Consider the following 22,108-nt stretch of genomic DNA (forward strand, 5'->3'; position numbering starts at 1 on the left):
TTTACAGCTCATGTATACTGCAGTACCGGCAGTGACCACACCTGTATATAGCACTGAGTAGTAATCTGTACAGTTCAGTTCCAGAGTGAGCCACGTTGAGTAAACACCTGTTGTACCGTTCTCCTGCAGTCTGTGTCTTATTATACACGGACACAACATTGGCGACGAGGCAAGTTCGAACCTACCTGCAACTCTGCATCACCTCCCGGGGATTCGTTCCTGGAGATCAGTGGATTGGAGGTCAAGGCCAGAGACACGGGCGTCGACCACGGGCAACCGCCCAGTCATCCAGCAGAGACTCGAGAATTGCGGGGGAGGCTGTCGAGAGCCAGGCTTGGCTTTCCAGTCACGGTGGTCCAGCGAAACGGGCTGGCAACAGGTAGTGCGCAGACCCTTCCCGGACAGCGGCGGCTAGAGCCTGACCGAGCGGCACAGCAAAGGGCCGAGCAGCGTCGACGGGGAAGAGAGAGAGAGGGCAGAGCGCACAGGGCGCAGCCGGTGTTCAGGGGCCGAGCAGCGTTGAGGAGAGGGAGAGAGAGACGCGCAGAAATCCGCGAGGCGCCGCCATTGCCACGAGGACCGCGGAGAGCGGCATTGGCAGCAGCGCAGGATAAGCGCGTGAAACCTACAGGGCGCTGCCATTGCCACGAGAACCACCGGGAGCGATGTTGGCAGCAGCGGGGGAGGAAGAAAAGCGCGGGAGATGCCATTTTAAGCCATTGGGAGACGCCATTTTAAACCACACCCAAAATGCCGAAGAGTGGCAATATCACCGCATTTGACAATGAAGTCCAAGATTGGACTACATATGTCGAACGAATAGAGGTATACTGCAAGGCAAATGAGGTGTCAGATGACAAGAAAGCGTCGGTATTGTTAAATTTAATGGGTGCAAAGACGTATGGTTTATTACGAAATCTAGTAACCCCAACGAAGCCAATGGAAAAGAGCTTTGAAGACATCGTGACGATACTACAGGAACATTTAAACCCCACACCGCTGCTGATAGCAGAAAGATTCAAGTTTCACAAACGGAACCAGCATAAGGATGAAAGCAATGCTGATTATTTGACAGAACTGCGCAAACTATCGAAACACTGCCAGTTTGGAACGGGCCTGGCAGATACCTTAAGGGACAAGTTTGTGTGTGGGCTTCAAAGTGAAGGAACCCAGAAACGGCTTTTATCTGAAAAGGACCTTACGCTGGACAAGGCTTTCAGCATTGCGGTATCACATGAAGCAGCAGCATGGGGCGCTGCAGAGATACAACAGAGACTGCAAGAATATGGCACAAACGAAATGTCATATGGAACAGAGAAGTGCTATCACTGCGGCAGAACAACACACGACCACAATGATTGCTGGTTCAAAGACAAAGTGTGCAGACAGTGTGGAAAAGTAGGACATATAGCATGAGTCTGCAGGTCAGGAAAGAAAACCAGCAATAAGAAATCTCCAAAAGAAAAGTACAAGAAGGTACATAAGGTGACGGAGAATAGTTCAGACGAACAAAAGAGTGATAACGACTCCGAAAGCAGGGAACTGAGTTGTCTGAAACTACATAATGTGATCACAACGGAGGATCACCGAACCATTTGGGTCACTCTCAAGATAGCAGGAGTCCAAGTAAAAATGGAATTGGAAACAGGATCAGCCCTAACAGTCATAAACCGACGGGACTATAAGCGGCTATTCTCACACATACCCTTGAGAGACACAAAAATTATTTTGAAGACTTACACGGGGCAAAAGGTCTACCCCAAAGGAAAAATAAGGGTGACCGTTATATATAACGGTAAGGAAACACCAAAACTAGACCTGTATGTATTGCAAGATGGAGGACCACCATTACTGGGACGTGAATGGATCCAGAAAATACAACTGGATTGGCATTCCATACAAGCACTGACTGTGGCTGCCAAAAAGGATGACGACGTCATACCTGGGCGAATGTCAAAGATCCTAACCGACGCGAAAGAAGTGTTCCAGCAAGGACTCGGAACACTAAAAGGCATGACAGCAACAATTAAAATTGAAGAAAACGCAAGCCCAAAATTTTTAAGGCCAGACCGGTACCTTATGCGATCCGCCCAGCCGTCGAAGCAGAGCTGGAGAGTTCAGGTGTACTGTCCAAGGTAGACTGGAGCGAGTGGGCTACACCCATCGTCCCTGTGATGAAAAAGTCGTTGAGCAGCACGCCTGGGGAACCAAGGAATGTTCGCATCTGTGGGGACTTTAACGTAACAGTGAAACCGATCCTTCACACCGTACGATATCCACTTCTGCGGATTGAAGATATTTTCGCCTCGCTATCTGGAGCGAAACACTTCACTAAGATTGATCTGGCCCAGGCGTATCTGCAAATGGAGGTAGAAGAAGCATCAAAAAAATACCTCACAATCAACACCCATAAAGGTCTCTACCAATACAACCGGCTGGTGTTCGGGGTAGCATCAGCTCCGGCTATTTGGCAGAGGGCAATGGAACAAGTCCTGCAATGGATCCCAGGGACCGAGTGTTATTTGGACGACATCCTGGTCACGGGCGAAAATGACAGTGATCACCTTGCCAACCTGGAGCAGGTGCTCACTAGATTGCAGGAATATGGGCTCCGAGCTAACCGCCCCAAATGCGAGTTTTTTAGAAAACAGATCTCGTATTGTGGCCACGTTATCGATAAAGAGGGGTTACATAAGTCCCCAGAAAAGATTGAGGCAGTAGTCAAGGCTCCAGCACCGGAAAATGTGTCACAACTGAGGTCGTTCCTTGGGCTGGTAAACTACTACCATAAGTTCTTGCCAAATTTGTCTACAATACTACACCCACTGAACACCCTACTGCAAACTGGTGTGCCATGGAAGTGGAGTGACGAATGTAGACGAGCAAAATACTAATCACATCGAAAGAGGTATTGGCCCATTACAACCCAGCATTACCAATTCGGTTGGCATGTGATGCGTCACCCTACGGCATTGGAGCGGTGCTGTCGCGCAAATTCTCGGATAGCTCAGGGAGGCCAATAGCCTTTGCGTCACGATCACTAACCTCAGCCGAGCGTAACTACGCCCAGATTGACAGGGAGGCCCTCAGCCTAGTGTGGGGAGTGAAAAAGTTCAATCACTATCTGCACGGGCAGAAATTCACCTTGCTGACTGATCACCAGCCTCTTGTCTCAATTTTTAATCCGAAGAAGGGCGTTCCGGTGATGACTGCGCAACGACTACAAAGATGGTCACTTTTTCTAGGGGTGCACCTCTATGAGATTGAATATAAGGGCATGAAACAGCATGGAAACGCTGATGGGCTATCACGCCTGCCACTGCCTACTGCAAAGGAAGCACCAGCAGTGGATCCTGTCGAAATATAGCATTCGACTACAGTTGAATACCTACCGATAACTAACGCTTGTATAGAAAAGGAGACCCGAAATGACCCAACACTGTCTCGGGTATATGACTTGACGGTGAAGGGATGGCCAGCACATGGCGACTCACTGTTGCCAGCATTCTCAACAAGGAGAGAACAGCTGTCAGTGTGCCGGGGGACCTTGATGTGTGGATCCCGAGTGGTAATTCCACCCAAGTTAAGGGATAGAGTGCTCAATGAGCTTCATGAGGGTCATCTGGGAGAGGTAAAAATGAAAAGCCTAGCCAGGGCTTATGTGTGGTGGCCGGGAATCGATAAAGAAATCGAGGACCTGACCAAGAGCTGCTCAGGATGCCAGAAAGTCCAAAATGCACCACCACATGCCCCTCTACACCCATGGGAGTGGCCCTCATCTCCATGGCAACGGGTGCATATTGATTTTGCTGGTCCATTCATGGACTCAATGTTTTTAATAGCCGTGGACGCGCACTCGAAATGGCCTGAGGTCATCAAAATGTCCTCCACCACCACGGAGAAAACTATTGCAGTCCTACGGACCATTTTTGCCAGGAAAGGCTTGCCAGAACAGATTTGCTCCAACAACGGAGGTTTTTGAAAATGAATGGGGTAAGGCAAATGGATTGGCTGAGAGGTTCGTACAAACCTTTAAGAAGGCACTAAAGGCTATGTACAATGACAACATTCCGCTGCAGCACAAGGTGGACAATTTCCTGTTCGCCTACCGGAATGTGACACATGCAGTCACCAACCAGGCCCCGGCCATGATGTTCTTTAACCGAAGGTTAAGATCTCGCCTGGATTTGCTCAGACCAAACATACGAAGAGATGTTGAGAGTAAGCAATTCCAGCACATCCATGAGAAGCCAACAAGGAGCTTCAATGTAGGGCAACCAGTCTTGGCCTGCGACTACTGAACAGAAAAATGGCAGCCAGGAACGATATGCACACGGCAGGGCCCACTAATGTACACAGTGGACATTGGGAAGAGCATCGTGAGACGCCATGCTGACCAGATCCTAGAGTCACAGGAACAAGTCAACCCCATGCCTCAGCCATACGTACCTGGTGAGGAACCCGACGTACAGGTCGCATCTACCCCAGAAACAGTAGCATCGGAAGCTGATGAATCAACCGACGACAGGGTGCCAGAATCGCCTCCGCACCAAGAGCAAGACACTCGGGAAAGGCGCTATCCAGAAAGGATCAGGAAGCCTCCCCAAAAACTGGGAGGAATTGTAATGTATATACCTTTAAGGGGGGAACTATCTTTTACAGCTCATGTATATTGCAGTACCGGCAGTGACCACACCTGTATATAGCACTGAGTAGTAATCTGTACAGATCAGTTCCAGTGTGAGCCACGTTGAGTAAACACCTGTTGTACCGTTCTCCTGCAGTCTGTGTCTTATTATACACAGACACAGCATAGACCAGTACAATCAGCAGCAGATTCTCATCATAGAGGGACACGTGCTGAAGGGAGCCAATGATAGGGGAATGCTGGATGGATCGAAGTTATTGAAAGAAGCAAGAAAGGTCAGAAACCCTGTGAAGATGCTCAAGATTATAATTAGTGAGCAGATACCAGGCACCGCCCAGTTTAAAAATAATTCTCAGGATGTGTGCATTGTTGTCAAGGTAGCATTAATTGACCTGAGAAGGTGGTGGTGAACCTTGTGAGCCTCTGTAGTCTTATTCTTTGTTGCAGTTTTTATACAACTGAGTGGTTCGGCCACTTCAAAGGCCAGTTAAGAGTGAACCACATTGGTGTGGGATTGAAGCCACACACAGGCCAGACTGAGTAAGGACCGCAATTAAATTTTTACCACAATCCGACAACTTCATGGCCACTTTTACTGGTACCAGCTTTTTAAACTGAATTCAAATTCTCAAACTGCCATAGTGAGATATGAGCTCAGTTTCCCTGGAGTATTAGTCCAGTAACATAACCACCAGGCTACTGTAGGTAGAAGGTCATAAGATCGTAGAAGAAAAGGCCGATAGAAAACCAGAGACAGCCAAACAAAGATGCAGTTTGCAGGTCAGAGTGAGATTGTAGTCATTGGTGATTGTTCACTAAGAAGGTGGCTGGCCATTCGTGTCTTCAGTGCAATACCTGCAGGATGTGAGCTGCTAACCTGGAACAAGAGCAGTGCATAGAATTACATAGAATTTACAGCATAGAAACAGGCCATCGGGCTCAACTGCCCCTTGACATTCAACGGCATTGCCATCGCCGAATCCCACACCATCAACACCATGGGGGTCACCACTGACCAGAAACTTAACTGGACCAGCCACATAAATACTGTGGCAACAAGAGCAGGTCAGAGGCTAGGTATTCGACAGCGAGTGTCTCACCTCCTGATTCCCCAAAAGCCTTTCCACTATCTACAAGGCACAAGTCAGGAGTGTGCTGGAATGCTTTCCACTTATCTGGATGAGTGCAGCTCCAACAATGATATTATCAAAGCCGTACATGAGGACTGGCGAGGGAAGCTGCTTTGCCTGCCGACCAAAGCCGAATGTTGGGTTCGAGGTGACGGTCAGTGGCCGAGAGGAGGTGGAAAGACTTTTACTCAGTCTGAAAGTTGGCGATAAGTTCTTGGAGGTATCTCTGCTATATTCGGAAGAGGTGGTGATCTCATTCTTAAACTTGCCAGTTTATATTGAGGACGATGTGCTAATCAAAAAGTTGGAGTCGTGGGACATTAAAATTTGCTCAGCAATAAAGAAAAGGTACTATCCAGGAACACAGGTAGCAGATGGAACCCGTTAGGTAAAGGTGCGGTTCCCAGAGGGGGTGAAGTCATTACCGTACAGCATGAAATTCGAGACACTGGAAGGAGTGCAGTACTTTCGAGTACTGCATGATAACCAAATTAAGGTTTGTTATTGCAGGAAACTCTTTGGTATCCGGCACCGACGGGACTGGGATGGTGCTGATTGATTAAAAATTCCGGATAACGGCGAGGTTTATCTACCAAGGCTATTTTTAACAAACAGAAATAAAAAATCAAGAAATGTGCAGTATAATTGGGTACTCACCTACAGAATGTTGTGTTAAATGGATGGTGGAAGATGCTTGATTAAGTACAGTAATGCCAGTTGAGGGTAATCCATAACTCTTTAATTACTTAACAGTAAAACAAAACTTATAAATGACTGAATACTGTAGTTTTTGGAGTGAGAATTGTGCCGGTTATTAGAGAATTCCGGATATTTAGGTGCCATTTAAACGAGTGTTTCCTGTATTGTCTTGGACACGACCATCTTGTAAAAAGCTGTCCAGACTTGTACTGTTATAATTGCGGCGAGTCTGGACACATCGCTCGGAGCTGCAAGGCGGAGAGCTGTGGGGTGTGTCACAAAGGCCCCACCCGCTGTGAGTGTGAGGCAGAAGGAAGCTCTATGAGTGATGAGATGGGAGAAGGAGCAGGAGGTGTGAGTGGAGCGGCTGGAGGAGCGTAGAAGTCGGAGGACACAGCTGGTAAATTGAAGGAGAAAAGAGCACAGGAAGAGGCAGAAAGTTGCGGAGCAGAGAACAGGATGGAGATGGTGGAAAACACACCAAGTACAGTGGAAAAGAACAAAGACAGCAGCGGGCAGCAAGTGTCGAGTGCAAACTCGAGCCATAATACGGTTCAGCTCTCCCTAAAGAATCTGGTGTCCGCGGGGGGAGAGGAGGCGGGAGCGGGGTGCATCTTAAATGTAAGTACTCCAAAGAAAGACGGGGAGTCGGACAACTCGGTGAGCAGGAAGGGCAAGACAAGGAGAGGGTGCAAGAGGCAGGAGCCTTAAAGGGGCAGCAGGACGGGAGCAGCGAGACAAAGACGCCAGAAGGGAACAATATAGGTGCGCCATTGTCCCAGAAAGAGAAGGATCAGGGAGCAAGGGTCAGAGGTGGATATGAGATCGAAGGGAGCGGCACTGTTGGAGAAACCGCGATAGCGGGAAAACTCTCTATGGGAGATGATGTATCTGACGGGGAGCAGGATTATGTATCTGACGGGGAGCAGGCACAGAGGGTTACAGAAGAGCTTGAGAGTGAGGAATTAGAGGGGGACAGAGACATGGAAGTGGAGCGGGGGGTGGGGTGGCATTATGTGGAAAGGGTAAGGTTAGTGAGGGGCAGAAGGAGGGAGAAAGGGCAGCTCCCGGGCCCAAACATAATGCAAGGAAGAGGCTGAAACAGCAGGGAAGGTTCAAACAGGAGGTGAAAAAGAGTTGGAGGCTGCAGGAAAAAGCAACAGCTGGCCGAAAAGTTGGGAAGGAGCATGTGAGGAGGGAAGGGCCAGAGATTACATGATGGGGAGATTATCAGGCATACTTCCCTTCTTTGGAGCCATGATTACATTGGTCTCGATTAATGTGAACGGACTGAGGGGTGAGAAGAAATTGCAGCAGTTGTTGCAAGGTTTTAGAGGCACGGACTTGTTGTGTCTGCAAGAAACCTTTTGGGATGAGGATATCCTAGAAAGAGTTCAGAAGGTTTGGAAGGGAGAGGTGTTTGCAAGTTGTGCAAACAATAACCGTAGAGGGGTGGCTGTTTTGGTGAGTCCGTCCATAAAAGAGAACGTTGCCTTGGTGGACAAGGACACTGAGGGGAGATTTTTACGGCCAAGGGTAAAATTGGAGGGATTTAATTGCGATCTCTTTAATATCTATGCACCGAACGACCATTGCAAGCGTCGCGAGTTTTTCGGGGGTTATTCACTGAAGTGGCCGAGGTGGAAAATCCTTGAATAGTGGGGGATTTTAATCTATTTTTATCTCGGATGGACATTTCAGCCCAGATGACCTTTAAGGATGATAACTCCAGGTTGTAAAAATGATGGCAAATTTAAATTTGAGTGACTTATGGAGGTACCAGAACCCCATAAAAAGGGAGTTCTCCAGATCAGGTTGGGTGGGTGATGTTTTAAAACAGAGCCGAATAGATTTTGTGTTAATGCGGGAAGGGTTAAGTTCTGAGGTGATGGAGATTTATTATAAAAAAGTTTTTTAGTGATCACTCGGCTTTGGTTCTTAGATTTAGGAACAGCAGAGTTAAGATCGGTTCAGGGGTGTGGATTTTAAACAATCAACACCTGAAAGAAATGGCTTATAAAGATGGGATTTTAAATATAATAAAGAATGCTCGGAAGGAACCCTTGTTCTTGAAAGAAAGAAGAGTTTGGTGGGACAATTTCAAATATGACGTAAAAGTTTTTTCGATACGTTATGGGAAAAAGAGAGCGGCAGCTAACCGGCGTCGAGAAGAGAATATAAACAAAAGTTTTACAGATGTCTGTAAAGCAGTTGACGGAGGGGATAAGGGAGCTGAGACTAAGATCCAGGTGCTAATGGAAGAGTGGGAGTTATTGCGAGCTGAAAAATGCAAGGGGGTCATTCTCCGTGCAAAGGCTAGAGATGCATTGGAGGGCGAAAGATGCACTAGATATTTTCTAGAGCAAGAGAAGCTGCGACAGAGATTATCATTAATTGAAGAGTTGAAAGTTGGGGAGAAGATCATTCATGAAAGTGGGGAGATTTTAGAGGCGGCTAGCAACTTTTATCAAGAGTTATATACAAAGGAAGACATTTTGAATTTGGCGATGGAGAAGGTTACTGCTTTTATTGAAGAGGGTTTAAAGGAGGATGAGAGAAGCATGCGTGACCAAGAAGTAGGATTAGTGGAAATAAAAGTAGCAATAAGCGGAATGAAGGGGGGAAAAGCCCAGGGTCCGATGGACTAAGTGCAGAATTTTATTAAGAAATTTACGAGATTTTAAGTCCATTGCTCTTAGGAGTTTTTAGGGAAATTAAAATTGAGGGAAGCCTGGCCCCATCTATGAGGAGAGGTATCATAAGCTTAGCTTATTATAAAAATAAAGGGGATAGACAGGATCTGAAGAATTGGAGGCCCATCACATTATTAAATGTGGATTATAAGATCTTGGCGAGGGTTATGGCAAATCGTTTGAAGGAGGTGTTGCCGCAGATAGTTTTGCCCTCTCAGTCCTATGGAGTCATAGGCCGGGACATCGCAGACTCTGTGGTCTCAATCCAAGATGCGATAGAGCTCATGGGAGAGAGTGGGAGGGAGGCTTATGTATTAAAGATAGATCAAGAGAAAGCCTTTGATAGGGTCTCTCATGAGTTTTTATTGAAGGTTTTGGAAACATTTGGTTTCAGGGGAAATTTCATTCAGTGGATAAGGATTTTTTATTCAAACATATTTAGCTGTGTTAAATGTAATGGTTTTTTATCCAAGTATTTTCCGATACAGAGATCAGTGAGACAGGGTTGTCCCCTGTCCCCATTGTTGTACACATTGGTAGCAGAACCATTAGGTTACATGATGCAAAAGGTGTAGTTGGGATTGTGGTTCCCAGTTCTGGGCTGGTGTCGGTGATACACCAATATGCAGATGACACAACCTTAACATTGAGAAATGGGGAGTCAGTGAGGAAAGCTATGGACGTTGTGGAGGAATATTGTAGAGCTTCAGGAGCCAGAGTGAATTATAGTAAGTCCCAATGCCTGGTTGCAGGAAGGGGTAGGGGGGAATGGTTGGGGGAAAGTCCCTTTAAGGTGGTGGAGGTTTTCGAAGTTCTGCGGGTGCATATGGGGTGCAAGAAAGACAGGGATGAAGTGGATCGATTAAATTGGGAACCGAAGGTTATGAAAATTAAAAAGATTTTGGGAAGATGGGAAAGAAGGTGGTTGAAAGTGCAAGGAAGAGTGACAGTGGTGTCTGCTCTCCTGCTATCTAAGCTATGGTACTTATTGACGGTGGAGGATATTCCTGAGTGGGTGGAAAAGTCCATCCGAGAGGCTTGTGTGAGGTTTTTATGGGAAGGGAAACCAGCCTTGGTGGCTTACAATACCATCATTGGACGGAGAAATCAGGGAGGACTCAATTTCCCAGATATTGATTTGAAGAAAAAATCCTTTAGAATCAAATGGGTGAAGAGATTTCTTCAGAAGTCAAATACAAGTTTTTGGAAGCGTTGTTTTGAGCATTTTTTTAAACGAAGTGGGATAGGAGGGCAGGGGATATTGTATATGGAATACAATAATATATTTTTGAAATCGATTAAACTTCTCCCTAGGTTTTATAAGGGGGTTGTAGAGTCTGGGGCCCAATTTTTAAAATGTGTGCATTTTATGCCCAAGGGGGCTGAGGCATTTATAGAACAGCCCTTATTTTTGAACAGGTGGGTCAACATTGAAGAAGAGGTTTTATTTAATCAAGCTTTTATAAAAGCTGGTATTATATGTGTGAAAGATGTATTATACGAGGTAATTCCAGGTTGGTTGTCGGAAGCGATAGTGAGGGACATGGTGTGGGAGGAGGATCAGGAGGTAGAGAAAAAAGCAATAGGGATCATGTATGAGAAGATTGTGAGGGCAATGCCACAGGATTGGATGGAAGAAATAAATGCGGAAATCTCCAAAGGAAGTTAAATGCGTCCTGCTTTTCCAATATTTCTGCTGGAGAAAGGGGGAGAGTTGGTCCAATTTGACAAATGTAATACTCGAGATTTTTATGAGGTATTTAGAGAATGGAGATTCAAGACATCTGCTGGTCAGGAGTTTTGGCAGAGTATATACCCACAGCTGGACTTCAACATGATTTGGAAGGGAGTGTGGGCGAATTTTAAATGTCCAGAATGGATTGAACTGCATTTCAAATTGGCTCATAACCGATCTTTACCATGACAGTCTTGTGCAAGATTGGACGAGTGGAGGGGGCAACTTGCCCAGTGTGTGGGACACGGGATGAGACTCTGTCCCATTTACTGGTGTTATGTCCGCAGTTAAATGACTTTAAGTACTATGTTCGACAGTTGTGTGAAGCTTTTTTGCTGGGTGGGGACCGAAGAGCGAGAATGGGAATCCCGTGGGACTCAATTTTGAGATGGGGATTGCAGGAGAGTCTGCCCGAGTCTAGCAGAGCGGCAATTAATTTAATGTTCAGCTTGGCTAGATTTGTGATTGTGCAAAGAAGGAATGCTCTGTTTTTTAAGGGGAGGAGAATCAATCTAAAAGAGTATTTTAAATATAAGTTAAAACATCATTATATGGCTCTGTGGATGTTTTATTCAGAAAGGACTTTAAAGTTAGTATTTTACAACCAATTTTTAAAGTACAATCGATTAATATGTTACAGGAGACAAATTAAACTTCAGGTTTTGATGTTAAAATGTGGAGGCGGAATGGCTGTGCAGAGCAGCGGAATTGATTTGTAAATGTTGTAAATGTTCTTAATATTCAACAGAGTATATTAATAATTTAAAAAAAGTGGGTAGCACACTTGCCTCTGAGTCAGAAGGTTGTGGGTTCAAGTCCCACTCCAGGGACTTGAGTACATAAATCTAGGCAGACACTCCAGTGCAGTATTGAGGGAGTGCTGCACAGTCAGAGGTGCCGTCTTTTGGATGAGGTTTTAAACTGAGGCCCCGTCTGCTCTCTCAGTTGGTCGTAAAAGATCCCATTGCACTATTTCGAAGACGAGCAGGGGAGTTACCCCAGTGTCCTGATCAATATTTATCCCTCAACCTACATAACAAAAACAGATTATCTGGTCATCATCACATTGTTGTTTGTGGGAGCTTGCTGTGCACAAATTGGCTGCTGCGTTTCCCACATTACAACAATGACTACATTCCAAAAAGTGCTTCATTGGCTGTGAAGCACTTTGAGACGTCCGGTGGTCGTGAAAGGCGCTATAGAAATGCAAGTCTTTTTTGAAAGGAAATGGAATCAGGTGGTTCCTGTAGCGGGCGGCCAATCCCTAACGCCAGTTTTATGCCAGACAGCAAGCTGAAAATCTATCTCAGAAACTGCTGAATGTGAAGAAAAAGGGGTCCCATAAAAGTCTGAGAGCTGTACATAGGAGCAGGAACAGGTCCTTCAGCCCATTGAGCCTGTTTTGCCGTTCAGTTAGATCATGGCTGACCTGTATCTTAACTCCATGTAGCGGCCTTGGTTCTGTAACCCTTAATATCCTTGCTAACAAAAATCCATCAATCTCAGTTTTGACATTTTCAATTGACCCCCAGCCTTACAGCTTTTTGGGGGAGAGAGTCCCAGATTTCTGTAATGTATATACCTTTAAGGGAGGAACTATCTTTTACAGCTCATGTATACTGCAGTACCGGCAGTGACCACACCTGTCTATAACACTGAGTAGTAATCTGTACAGTTCAGTTCCAGTGTAACCCAAGTTCAGTAAACACCTGTTGCACCGTTCTCCTGCAGTCTGTGTCTTATTAGACACAGACACAACAATTTCCACTTCCCTTTGTGTGAAGAAGTGCTTCCTGACATCACCCCTGAAAGGCCTGGCTTTCATTTTAAGGTTCTGCCCCCTTGTGGACGCTCCCACCAGAGGAAATAGTTTCTCTCTATCTCCCCTCTCATCTCCTTTAATCACCTTAAACACCCCAGTTAGATCACTCCTTAATCTTCTATATTCGAGGGAATGAATGCTCTGAGAATTTTCATTGATTAAACTAGATGGTATTTAATTTTCAGCTGTTTATGGCACAAAAGTGTACAAATTAACTGATCTTTGTTCAGGAGGAACTGCGAACCTTACTGAAGCCGGTCCAGGACAAGAAGAAGGAATGTGACGCTGTAAAAAGTGATTATGTGAAAACATTAACCCACATTCAGGTACGTTTTATGTCACTTTGTTGTATATTTTCCAATCACGATTTGTTTTTCTTTGAACCGTTGAATGTCCATTACCAAAGTAAAATCTCAATTTAGATAATCATTGAATTAGCACAGACACTTCCCTTGTGTTGGTGAAACCGGAATTAACGAAAATACAGCAGCTCGATCCACAGTTAGAGCTCCCTCTTCTGAATAAATTATCATCTGGTCCCCATTAACAGGATTTCACTGCAGCAGGGAATGTTTTTCTCTAAAAGATTCTTGTATGAAGAGAACTGCACAGGCTGCACAACCTTTTTAAAATGCTCATTTGTTTTTTCAATCTCACTATTCTTTTCCAAAGGACCAAGGCGTAAAGACAGAGAAACAGATTAAAACAGAATTTGAAAAACTTCACCAGTTTCTCCGTGAGGAGGAGAGGATTGTGTTGGAAGATCTGAAACTGGAGAAAGAGAAAAACAGTCGGGAGATGAAGGGGAGGATTGAGAAGATAACGGAGGAAATCTCATCGCTTTCAGTCACTGTTCAGGATATTGAACAAGAGCTGAATGAACAGGACAGCATCAAGTTTTTAACGGTAGCTGTTTATTTATTGGTTTTTGTTTCCTTCGTCCCTCTTTGACACAGTCTCCAAGACCGCGCAGGGTGTGCCATCAAAACCTAGAATAATACATTGAATTACAGAGTATTTACAGCACAGAAACAGGCCTTTCAGCCCAACAGGTCCATGTTGGTGTTTGTGCTCCACACGAGCCTCCTCCCACCCTTCGTAGACTAAGCCCATCAACATATTCTATTCCTTTCTCCCTCGTGTTTATCTAGCTTCCCCTTAAATACATTTATACTATTCACCTCAACCACTCCACGTGGTAGCGCGTTCCACGTTCTCACCACTCTCTGGGTAAAGAAGTTTTATTACGTTAAAGGCACTATATAAATGTAAGTTGTTGCTGAATTCACTATTGGATTTATTAGAGACTTTCTTGTATTTATGGCCCCTAGTTCTGGTCTCCCCTGCAAGTGGAAACATCTTCTCTACGTCTATCAAACCCTTTCATAATCTTAAAGACCTCCATCAGGTCACCCCTCAGTCTTCTCTTTTCTAGAGAAAAGAGCCCCAGTTTGTTCACTCTTTCCTGATTGGTGCAACCTCTCCATTCTGGTATCATTCTAGTAAATCTTTTATGCACCTTCTCCAGGGCCTCTATCTTTTTTTTATAATATGGAGACCAGGGCCTAGAAATTCAGTTAAGGCCCGCCAGCAGGCTAACGCCCAAAAGTTAGCGCTGCGCGCAGAGCCAGTTGCGCCCGACAGATATTCACTTTTAGCGCTCCAAGTCGGAACTGGCGCTGTTCCAGGGTGTGCCCGCCTCCGCTTGGGGCGCTGAAAGTGAATTTCAGTGCTCCAGCTGCCGCTGCGCCACCCGATGCGGTGCGGCAGGCTGGGGTTCTGCAGGCCTCCTCCTTCTCTTAAGGAGGAGCTGCCTGCAGCCGTGAGATCGCCGCTGAATTCTGCCGTCAAATGAGGCCGGCACCACGGAGAAGTGCCGGGCTCACGGGAATCAGCCACCAATGCCGCGGGGGGGGGGGTGGTGTAGGAGGCCGGGGAGGGAGGTGCAGGCAGGCGGCCGCCGAAAAAGCGGCCGACCGCACCTCCACCTTAAAGCGCCCCAGTAGCGCAGCAGTACGGCCCCGTTTTTCAAACGCTGTTTGCGGCCGCTGCAGAAGAGGCGGCCGCAACTAAATATGGGGTTTGGGCCGGAAGCGGGGCGGAACCGGGGCACTGCGCACACCGATGACGTCATCGGTGTCGGCGCAGCGCTACCGGCTACCGCCGCCATTACCGCAGCGCTGAATATCAGCGCACCCTCTTACACTGGCGCAGAAACCCTCTTTGGGCGAAAAGTGGGCGCAAAGCCTACTGAATTTCTAGGCCCAGAACTGTTCCCAGTGCTCCAAGTGTGGTCTAACCAAGGTTCTATACAAGTTTAAGAAACTTCTCTGCTTCGCAATTCTCTAGAAATGAACCCCAGTGCTTTGTTTGTTTTATGGCCTTATTAACCTGTGTCACTACTTCTAGTGATATGTGTATCTGGTATCCCCAGATCCCTCTGTTCCTCTTCCCCATTTAGACTTATTTTCCAAGGAGTATGTGGCCTCCTTTCCTTCCAACCAAAATGTACCACCTCACACTTGCCTATATTGAAATTTATTTGCCAATTACACGCCCATTCTGCAAGTTTATTAATGTCTTTCTGTATTTTATCACGGTCCTTCTTAGTATTAACTATATCCCCAATTAGGTGTCATCCACAAATTTTGAAATTGTACTTCCAATTCCCGAGTCCAAAGGGTTTCTGTAAATGGTGAACAACAGTGGTCCCAGCACCGATCCTTGTGGAACACAACTTTACACCTTTTGTCAATCTGAGTAACTATTTTGAACCCCTACTCTCTGTTTTCTGTTCTGTAGCCAGCTTGCTATCCATTCTGCTGCTTGTCCCCTGACTCCACATGTTCTGACCTTAGTCACGAGTCTACTATGCGGTACCTTATCGAAGGCCTTTTGGAAATCCAAATATGATACCTCTACTGAATTCCCCTTGTCTACCCTTTCTGTTACATCAGAGAATTCAATAAGGTTGGTCAAGCATGACCTTCCCTTTTGAAATCAGTGCTGACTATTCTTCATTATATTTTCAGATTCTAGAAAAGGACACATGCAAATTACAACTTGAATAGATTAAAGTGACTCTCTTTAAATAATACTTTAATTCTAAGAATTTGAGACTTCAGGATTTTACAATTGGATTGTAGCTCTGTGAGTTGTGTTGTGCAGTCAGATCGAGTCAGTTGTAATGTTGTGGAGTAACTCACAGTACAGTGAGGACAGGAAGAGGCAGTCCAATAACTTTCCACATTTAGAATGTACTTTTCGGTGGAATCCAGTCTGTTACTTTCTTTTTGTGATAAAATGTTCTCTAAACACAAATAGTAATAATTGTTCTTGTTCCGCAGAAATTTCCGGAAACTGCGAAAAGGTATAATTGACACCCTTGATTTGAGTCGATATTTGAATTTCTAACATCTCTCGCCCATCCTGGAATGATCCAACACTGACCTTTATCTCCTGTTCCAGAGCGAAGCGAACTCTCCCAGAGCCGCAGAAGGTTTACCCTTTAATAAATGTGGGGAAGTACATTGGGTCACTGCAGTACAGAGTGTGGAGAAAGATGCTGACGGTGATTAATACAGGTGGGTGTGAGCTTCCTGACACCAGCTATTAAACAGCTCTCACTATTAGTAGAAGGGACCTGTCTTTTTATAATAAATATCTCATTGTATTTGTAACTGACTAGATTTTACTGGTCGGTTTTCTGTTACATAATTGTCAGATCAGCTTCCATTTGACATTTTTGCTGAATAATTAGCAGAAATTCCAGTGGGAGCATTTTCAGGACAGATGTGGGCTGTGCTGAACTTCTGCCTGCCCCATGGATGTGTCCCTGTCCCAAATCCTGGGCCTAGAAATTCAGTATAGCCACTTTTCGGGCGGAAAAGTCGGGTGGCCGCTAAAGTTTGCGCCCGGCGCAAAGTCGAGGCCACTTCGCCGATATTCAGTAGCTTCGCCCTAAGAGTTTGCTCGAGCGCTAAAACTGGCGTTACACAACTATATTTAGGCGCAAAGCCGGCGGTGCTGAGCTAAACCGCCGAGGCCGGGCGCAGCGCAGGTGCGGTCATTTCTTGATTGACAGCAGATACCCTGGCGCCGGCCAGCTCTTAAAGGGGGAAGGGTCGAGTTCGTCTGCTGCCACGCCCTGGACACTACAGCCCTCCAGCTAGGCCTAAACACTGCTGCTGAACAGAAATAGCGCCAGGAAAGATGCAGAAGGCCCGTGAACGAGCGCAGCGCTTCACTGGCCATGATTTGAGGGTGCTGGTTCGGGCTTTGGAGAGGAGACGCAAACTCTTGTTCCCGGACAGTGGCCAGAAGCCTGCCACCAGCGTCTACAGGAAAGCCTGGAGGGAGGTCGCCCACAGGGTCACATCCAACAGCGAGGTCCCCAGGACCGGTGTCCAATGCCGGAAAAAGTTCAATGACCTCACAAGGATTGTCAGGGTGAGTCCCCTTTCCAGTGTCCTCCTCATCCTTGCATGTGCACCTCACATTATGGGCAAAGGGACCTAAAAGCCCTAATGGCCAGCCCTCATCCAGCAGCTATGGGACTGGCATGAACATCAATTGCACATTCTGCACTTTACACACTGGCCAAGCTATTCGACCATGGGAGGCAGTGCACACAAGATCTGGGCACCACACTGGCCAAGCTATTCGACCATGGGAGGCAGTGCACACAAGATCAAGGCACCACACTGTACTTAGAGGCCGTCCTTTCTCTTGCAGGCCAAGCTGGCACACAATCAGAAGAGCCGGACTGTGACCGGGGGAGGCCGTCCCCAGATCCAGCAGCTCAGTGACCTTGAAGAGCGCGTGGGTAGCCTCATGGGTGCCCGGGTGATTGGCCCCGTTGCATCTGGAGATGCCGACCCTGTTCTGGGCACCAATGGTAAGGACATCACCTTTTGGACCTCTCTCGTCCCACTTGCGCTTCAGATCTACATCCTTTGCCACTGTCCGACCAATGCGCTGAATGCCACCACTCATGCCTCCCTCGCTGACGCCCTCTCCTCACTCTAAAGCTACTCTTGTGCCTTCCTGCTTTCAGATGGTGAGGAGGAGGTCCCTGAAGCTGCCAGTGACAGCCCCTCGGAAGAGGAGGAGGAGGAAGAGGAAGAGGAAGGCGGCCCATCAGGGGAACCCTCAGCCGCGCCAGGGGATGCCAATGGAGGGGACACGTCTTCCCTGGAGGAGAGCCAGGGGGAAGTGTCGCAGGGGAGTGTAGTTGCTGGGCCCAGTGGCATCCAGCAACGCGGGAAGGGTCGGCCAGCTCGGCGGCCTTCTCCCCAGAGGGAGAGTCCGGCCTCCAGTCCGGAGATGGTCCTCGCCAAGGAGGTGCGCCTCCTCGATCAAATGTCCGTGGACTCGGATCGCCGGCACACCGAGTTCATGGGGGTTGTGGCACGGTTGCCTGAGGCCATCGAGTCCCTGGCTCATAGTGTGGCCGATTTCGGCGCCTCACAGGCCAGGAGTTTCGAGCAATTCAAAGCAGCACACGCCGCGAGTCGGTCCGAATTCGGGGCGGCACAGGCCGCGAGTCGGGCCGAATTCGGGGCAGAACAGTCCGCGAGTCACCAGGTGATCAGTGGTGCCGTGCAGTCACTGGCTGGTCTGATGCGGGCACAGACCAGGGCAGTACGGGCACTCACTGCTGCCACACTCGCTGTGTCAGCCAGGCATCGCCAGGGCACCCGCCACGCTGCAGCAGCACAGCGGTCTGTCCTTCAGCAGATTGCTGCGCATGCTACAGTGCTGGCCCGGGCGAGTGCCAGTGTCTCAGGCGAGCAGCGAGCGCCTGCCATCAGCCAGCTTGCCCCCATTCCTGCTGCCGCCACTGCCACTCCCCCAGTGGAGCTGCGACGAGCTGCTGGAGAGACTGCTGCTGCCCAGCCACAGCTGCAGCAGTCACCAGCCGGCCCCTCGAGGGCCAGAGCTCGTCTAGGCCGACCCCCAAGGGCATCTGCCGTCACGCCATGTGCCCCTCAGGAGCCTTCCCCCAGCCTTGCAGCAGCCACTGGGCACACTTTGAGGAGGAGCAGCAGGGCGGCCAGGGGCCGCAAAAGGCTGGTCAAGGAATCGCCCTCGCGGGCCACAAAGTAGAGGGTGTGGGCAAATGTGTTTTTATATGGGGATGGTTGTTTTTATATGGGGATGGTTGTTTTGTTTATGGGGATGGTTGTTTTTGTAAGGCCGAGGATGAAGGCCATTTTTGCGGAAATGTTTTGTTATTCCTCCCCAGGTTGTGGGAGTGAGTCATGTGTGTGACTGTTTTTTGGGTGTGTTGTCTGTTTTTGGGTTTCATGTGGGAAGGGCCCTGAGTTTGTTCAATAAAGCATTTTATTTATTCAGCTTGTCCATGTTTGATGTTTGAAGTGGTTGTTGTCTTAACCGGCTGAGGGCTTGCGGAGCGGCTGCATTCAGGTCCCTTCATTGCCACAAGCCATTCCCTGACAGGGGGCCTAGAAGTGACGTTCAATAAACCGCCGACGGGCGGCCCTTGGACCTTGTGCCTCCCTCCTGGGCTGGTACTCCTCCTCCTCCTCATCCTCCTCATGCTCCTCCTGCTCCTCCTCCTGAGGTGGTGCTCCAGCGTGAGGTGGCAGTGCCTGAGTCCTGCGGATAGCCAGGTTGTGCAGCTGCCCCTCTCACACAGCGTCTGCGAGCCCTTCGCACATAATGCTGAAACTGAGGGTTGGCACCCCATGCAGCCCCCATAATATACTGCCAAACAATGACCTCACAATGAAGGCGAATTGCGAAGCTCTGGACTGAAGCCAAAAATACCTCTCCTATGTTGGGCCAAAGCAGTAAGCTCTCTTCCTTGGTCTTTGTCCATAAATCCGTTGCACAAGAGTGATTGCTGCAAAATGGCTGGCCTTTATAGTTCAGGGTAAGTGCCCTTTAATTTGTGCTCCCCACGGCCCGCATGGCCTCTGCTGCGTTCCAGTTCACAGTTCTTAGGACCGCCACGCCCACATTGGGCGGGCGGGACTGAAGTTCCGGATTGGGGTGCACAAAGGGCGTTGCACGAGGAAATGACGTCATAATCTGCGCGCGCAGCTGAGCGCGCGCAAACACTTTGCGCCGGCGCTAAATGTCGACTGAAGTTGGGCGTAGGCGCAGATCGCGCTGCGCCCGGCCGCTAAGTGCCTAGCGCTCGAGATCTACTCCTCCTAAGGCGCTAACGGCTGGCGCACGCAACTGAATTTCTAGGCCCTGGAGTCTTGGGTATTTCCATATTGTGAGTCGGTGCCAATACTATTTCCTGCTTGAATAGGGAGCCAACTTTAGGTGAGAGTAGACTGGTCAGAAATGTAAGGGACATGAGGAGCTACATTTGAAAACTGAAAGCTGCTGCAGCTGGAGGCCGGTTTTCTGAAAGCTCACGATCAATCAGCGATAAACGGGTCATTTTCCGGTTGACAGACTGTAACTAGTGGGGTGCTGCAAGGATCAGTGCTTGGGCCTCAGCTATTTACAATCTATATTCATGACTTAGATGAAGGGACCGAGTGTAATGTATCCAAGTTTGCTGATGATACAAAGCTAGGTGGGTAAGTAAGCTGTGTGGAGGACACAAAGAGCCTGCAATGGGATATAGACAGGTTAAGTGAGTGGGTAATAAGGTGGCAGATGGAGTCTAATGTGGGGAAATGTGAGGTTATTCACTTTGGTAGGAAGAATAGAAAAACAGAATATATTTTAAATGGGGAGAAACTATATAATGTTGGTGTTCAGAGGCAATTGGATGTCCTTGTACAGGAAACACAGAAAGTTAGCATGAAGGTACAGCAAGCAATTAGGAAGGCAAATGGCATGTTGGCCTTTATTGCAAGGGGATTGGAGTACAAGAGTAAGGAAATCTTACTACAATTGTACAGGGCCTTGGTGAGACCACACCTGGAGCACTGTGCACAGTTCTGGTCTCCTTTATCTGAGAAAGGACATACATGCCTTAGAGGCGGTGCAACAAAGGTTCACATGATTGATCCCTGGGATGAGAGGGTTGTCCGATGAGGAGAGATTGAGTAGATTGGGACTATACTCTCTGGAGTTTAGAAGAACGAGAGGTGATCTCATTGAAACATATAGGGCCAGAAATTCGTGAACGGGGCTTGCCGCGCGTGCAAGGTCCCGATTTGCACTTACCCGACGCGCCTGCCGATCACCTCCAGGGACGCCTGGAATTCGTGTTTCAAAAAGAAGAATCCCGGGCAGCGTATGACGTCACGCCGCCCAGGAGTGCAGCCAGCGCGAAGCCTGTAGCGCGCTGTGCAACTGAGACACGCCCCTTGAGGTCTCAGTTTCACAGGACACGCCCCCAATGTTTCTGCCAAGCTGCTAAGCATTTTTACATGCAAAGCAGCAGTTTAAATAGGTTTTTGGAAGTTTTTTGAAGATTTTGGTAACTTTTATAAACTTTTAAAAATGTTTACATTATTTTGAAGAATCTGAAGTAGTTTTAAACAGAATTAAAGCAATTTAAAGACTTTTAAAAGCCCTAAAAGAATTTTTTAAATTCCATTTATTTATTTAGCAATGTCGTCGTCATACGTGTCTTCACACTGTTCCCTTTGGGGAACTGTATGAAGTGGTGGAAGGATTTATGGCCATGATTAACGCTCATTCCGTGACCGTAACCATCTTTGAATCAGCCATTAGGGCAGTTAGTCCTATGGCGGGAGGGTTTTACGGGCTCCCACAAGCTATACAAGGAGGGGGGGCCACCCACACCCACGGACGCAAATATCCCACTGGATGTCAACCCAGAATTTAGAGCCGGAGCTCCGACTCCACTTGCCGGGACTGTCTGGAGCGGGGTTTGAAACCCTACCCTGATCTGGCCCAGCGGCGGGGATCCTACCGCTATGCCAAAGGCCCAATCCGATTAGCAACGTGAAATGGCTGGAATGAGCACAATTCACGGCATTAAAAGAACTCACAATTGAACTGATGATGACCTCAGCAATCTCCTCAAGGAGGTGGAGGCGCAGCGCCTGCTCATCATTGGTAATGAGAAGTCAAAGGCGCCGCAAAAAGGGCAGATGATAGCTTGGTCTTTCAAGTGGCAGCATAGGGCTCCAGTCACGGGGAGGGAAAAGGCGCAGGAAACGTATGGGTGTCACCTTTTGTGCGGAGTGGGCCTTTTGCGTAGCAGTAAGCATCCCCGCCGCTGGGCCAGAAGGAGTAGGGTTTCGAACCCCACTCCAGACAGTCCCGGCAAGTGGAGTCGGAGCTCCAACTATAAATTCTGGGTGGACATCCAGCGGGATACTTGCGTCCATGGGTGTGGGTGGCCACCCCCGCCCCCAGATGGGTTGTGGGAGCCCGTAAAACCCTCACGCCATAGGACTAACCACCCTAATGGCTGGT

General features: G+C 47.9%; 1 protein-coding gene across 1 annotated transcript in view; it reads left to right on the forward strand.

Moving 5' to 3' along the window:
* The window catches only part of LOC147096204 (zinc-binding protein A33-like), a 69,385-nt gene that overhangs the window by 26,321 nt on the left and 20,956 nt on the right, over positions 1–22,108 (forward strand). The window contains exons 2-5 of the mRNA XM_085975073.1: positions 12,958–13,053; positions 13,400–13,633; positions 16,075–16,097; positions 16,196–16,311. Of these exons, the coding sequence (XP_085831199.1) occupies positions 12,958–13,053; positions 13,400–13,633; positions 16,075–16,097; positions 16,196–16,311 (469 nt within the window). The remainder of the gene's footprint in view (positions 1–12,957; positions 13,054–13,399; positions 13,634–16,074; positions 16,098–16,195; positions 16,312–22,108) is intronic.

This window comes from Somniosus microcephalus, unplaced genomic scaffold (assembly GCF_052327205.1).
Source record: "Somniosus microcephalus isolate GS21.2 unplaced genomic scaffold, FLI_Smic_1.0 unresolved_chr1, whole genome shotgun sequence".
Classification (NCBI taxonomy): Eukaryota; Metazoa; Chordata; class Chondrichthyes; order Squaliformes; family Somniosidae; genus Somniosus; species Somniosus microcephalus.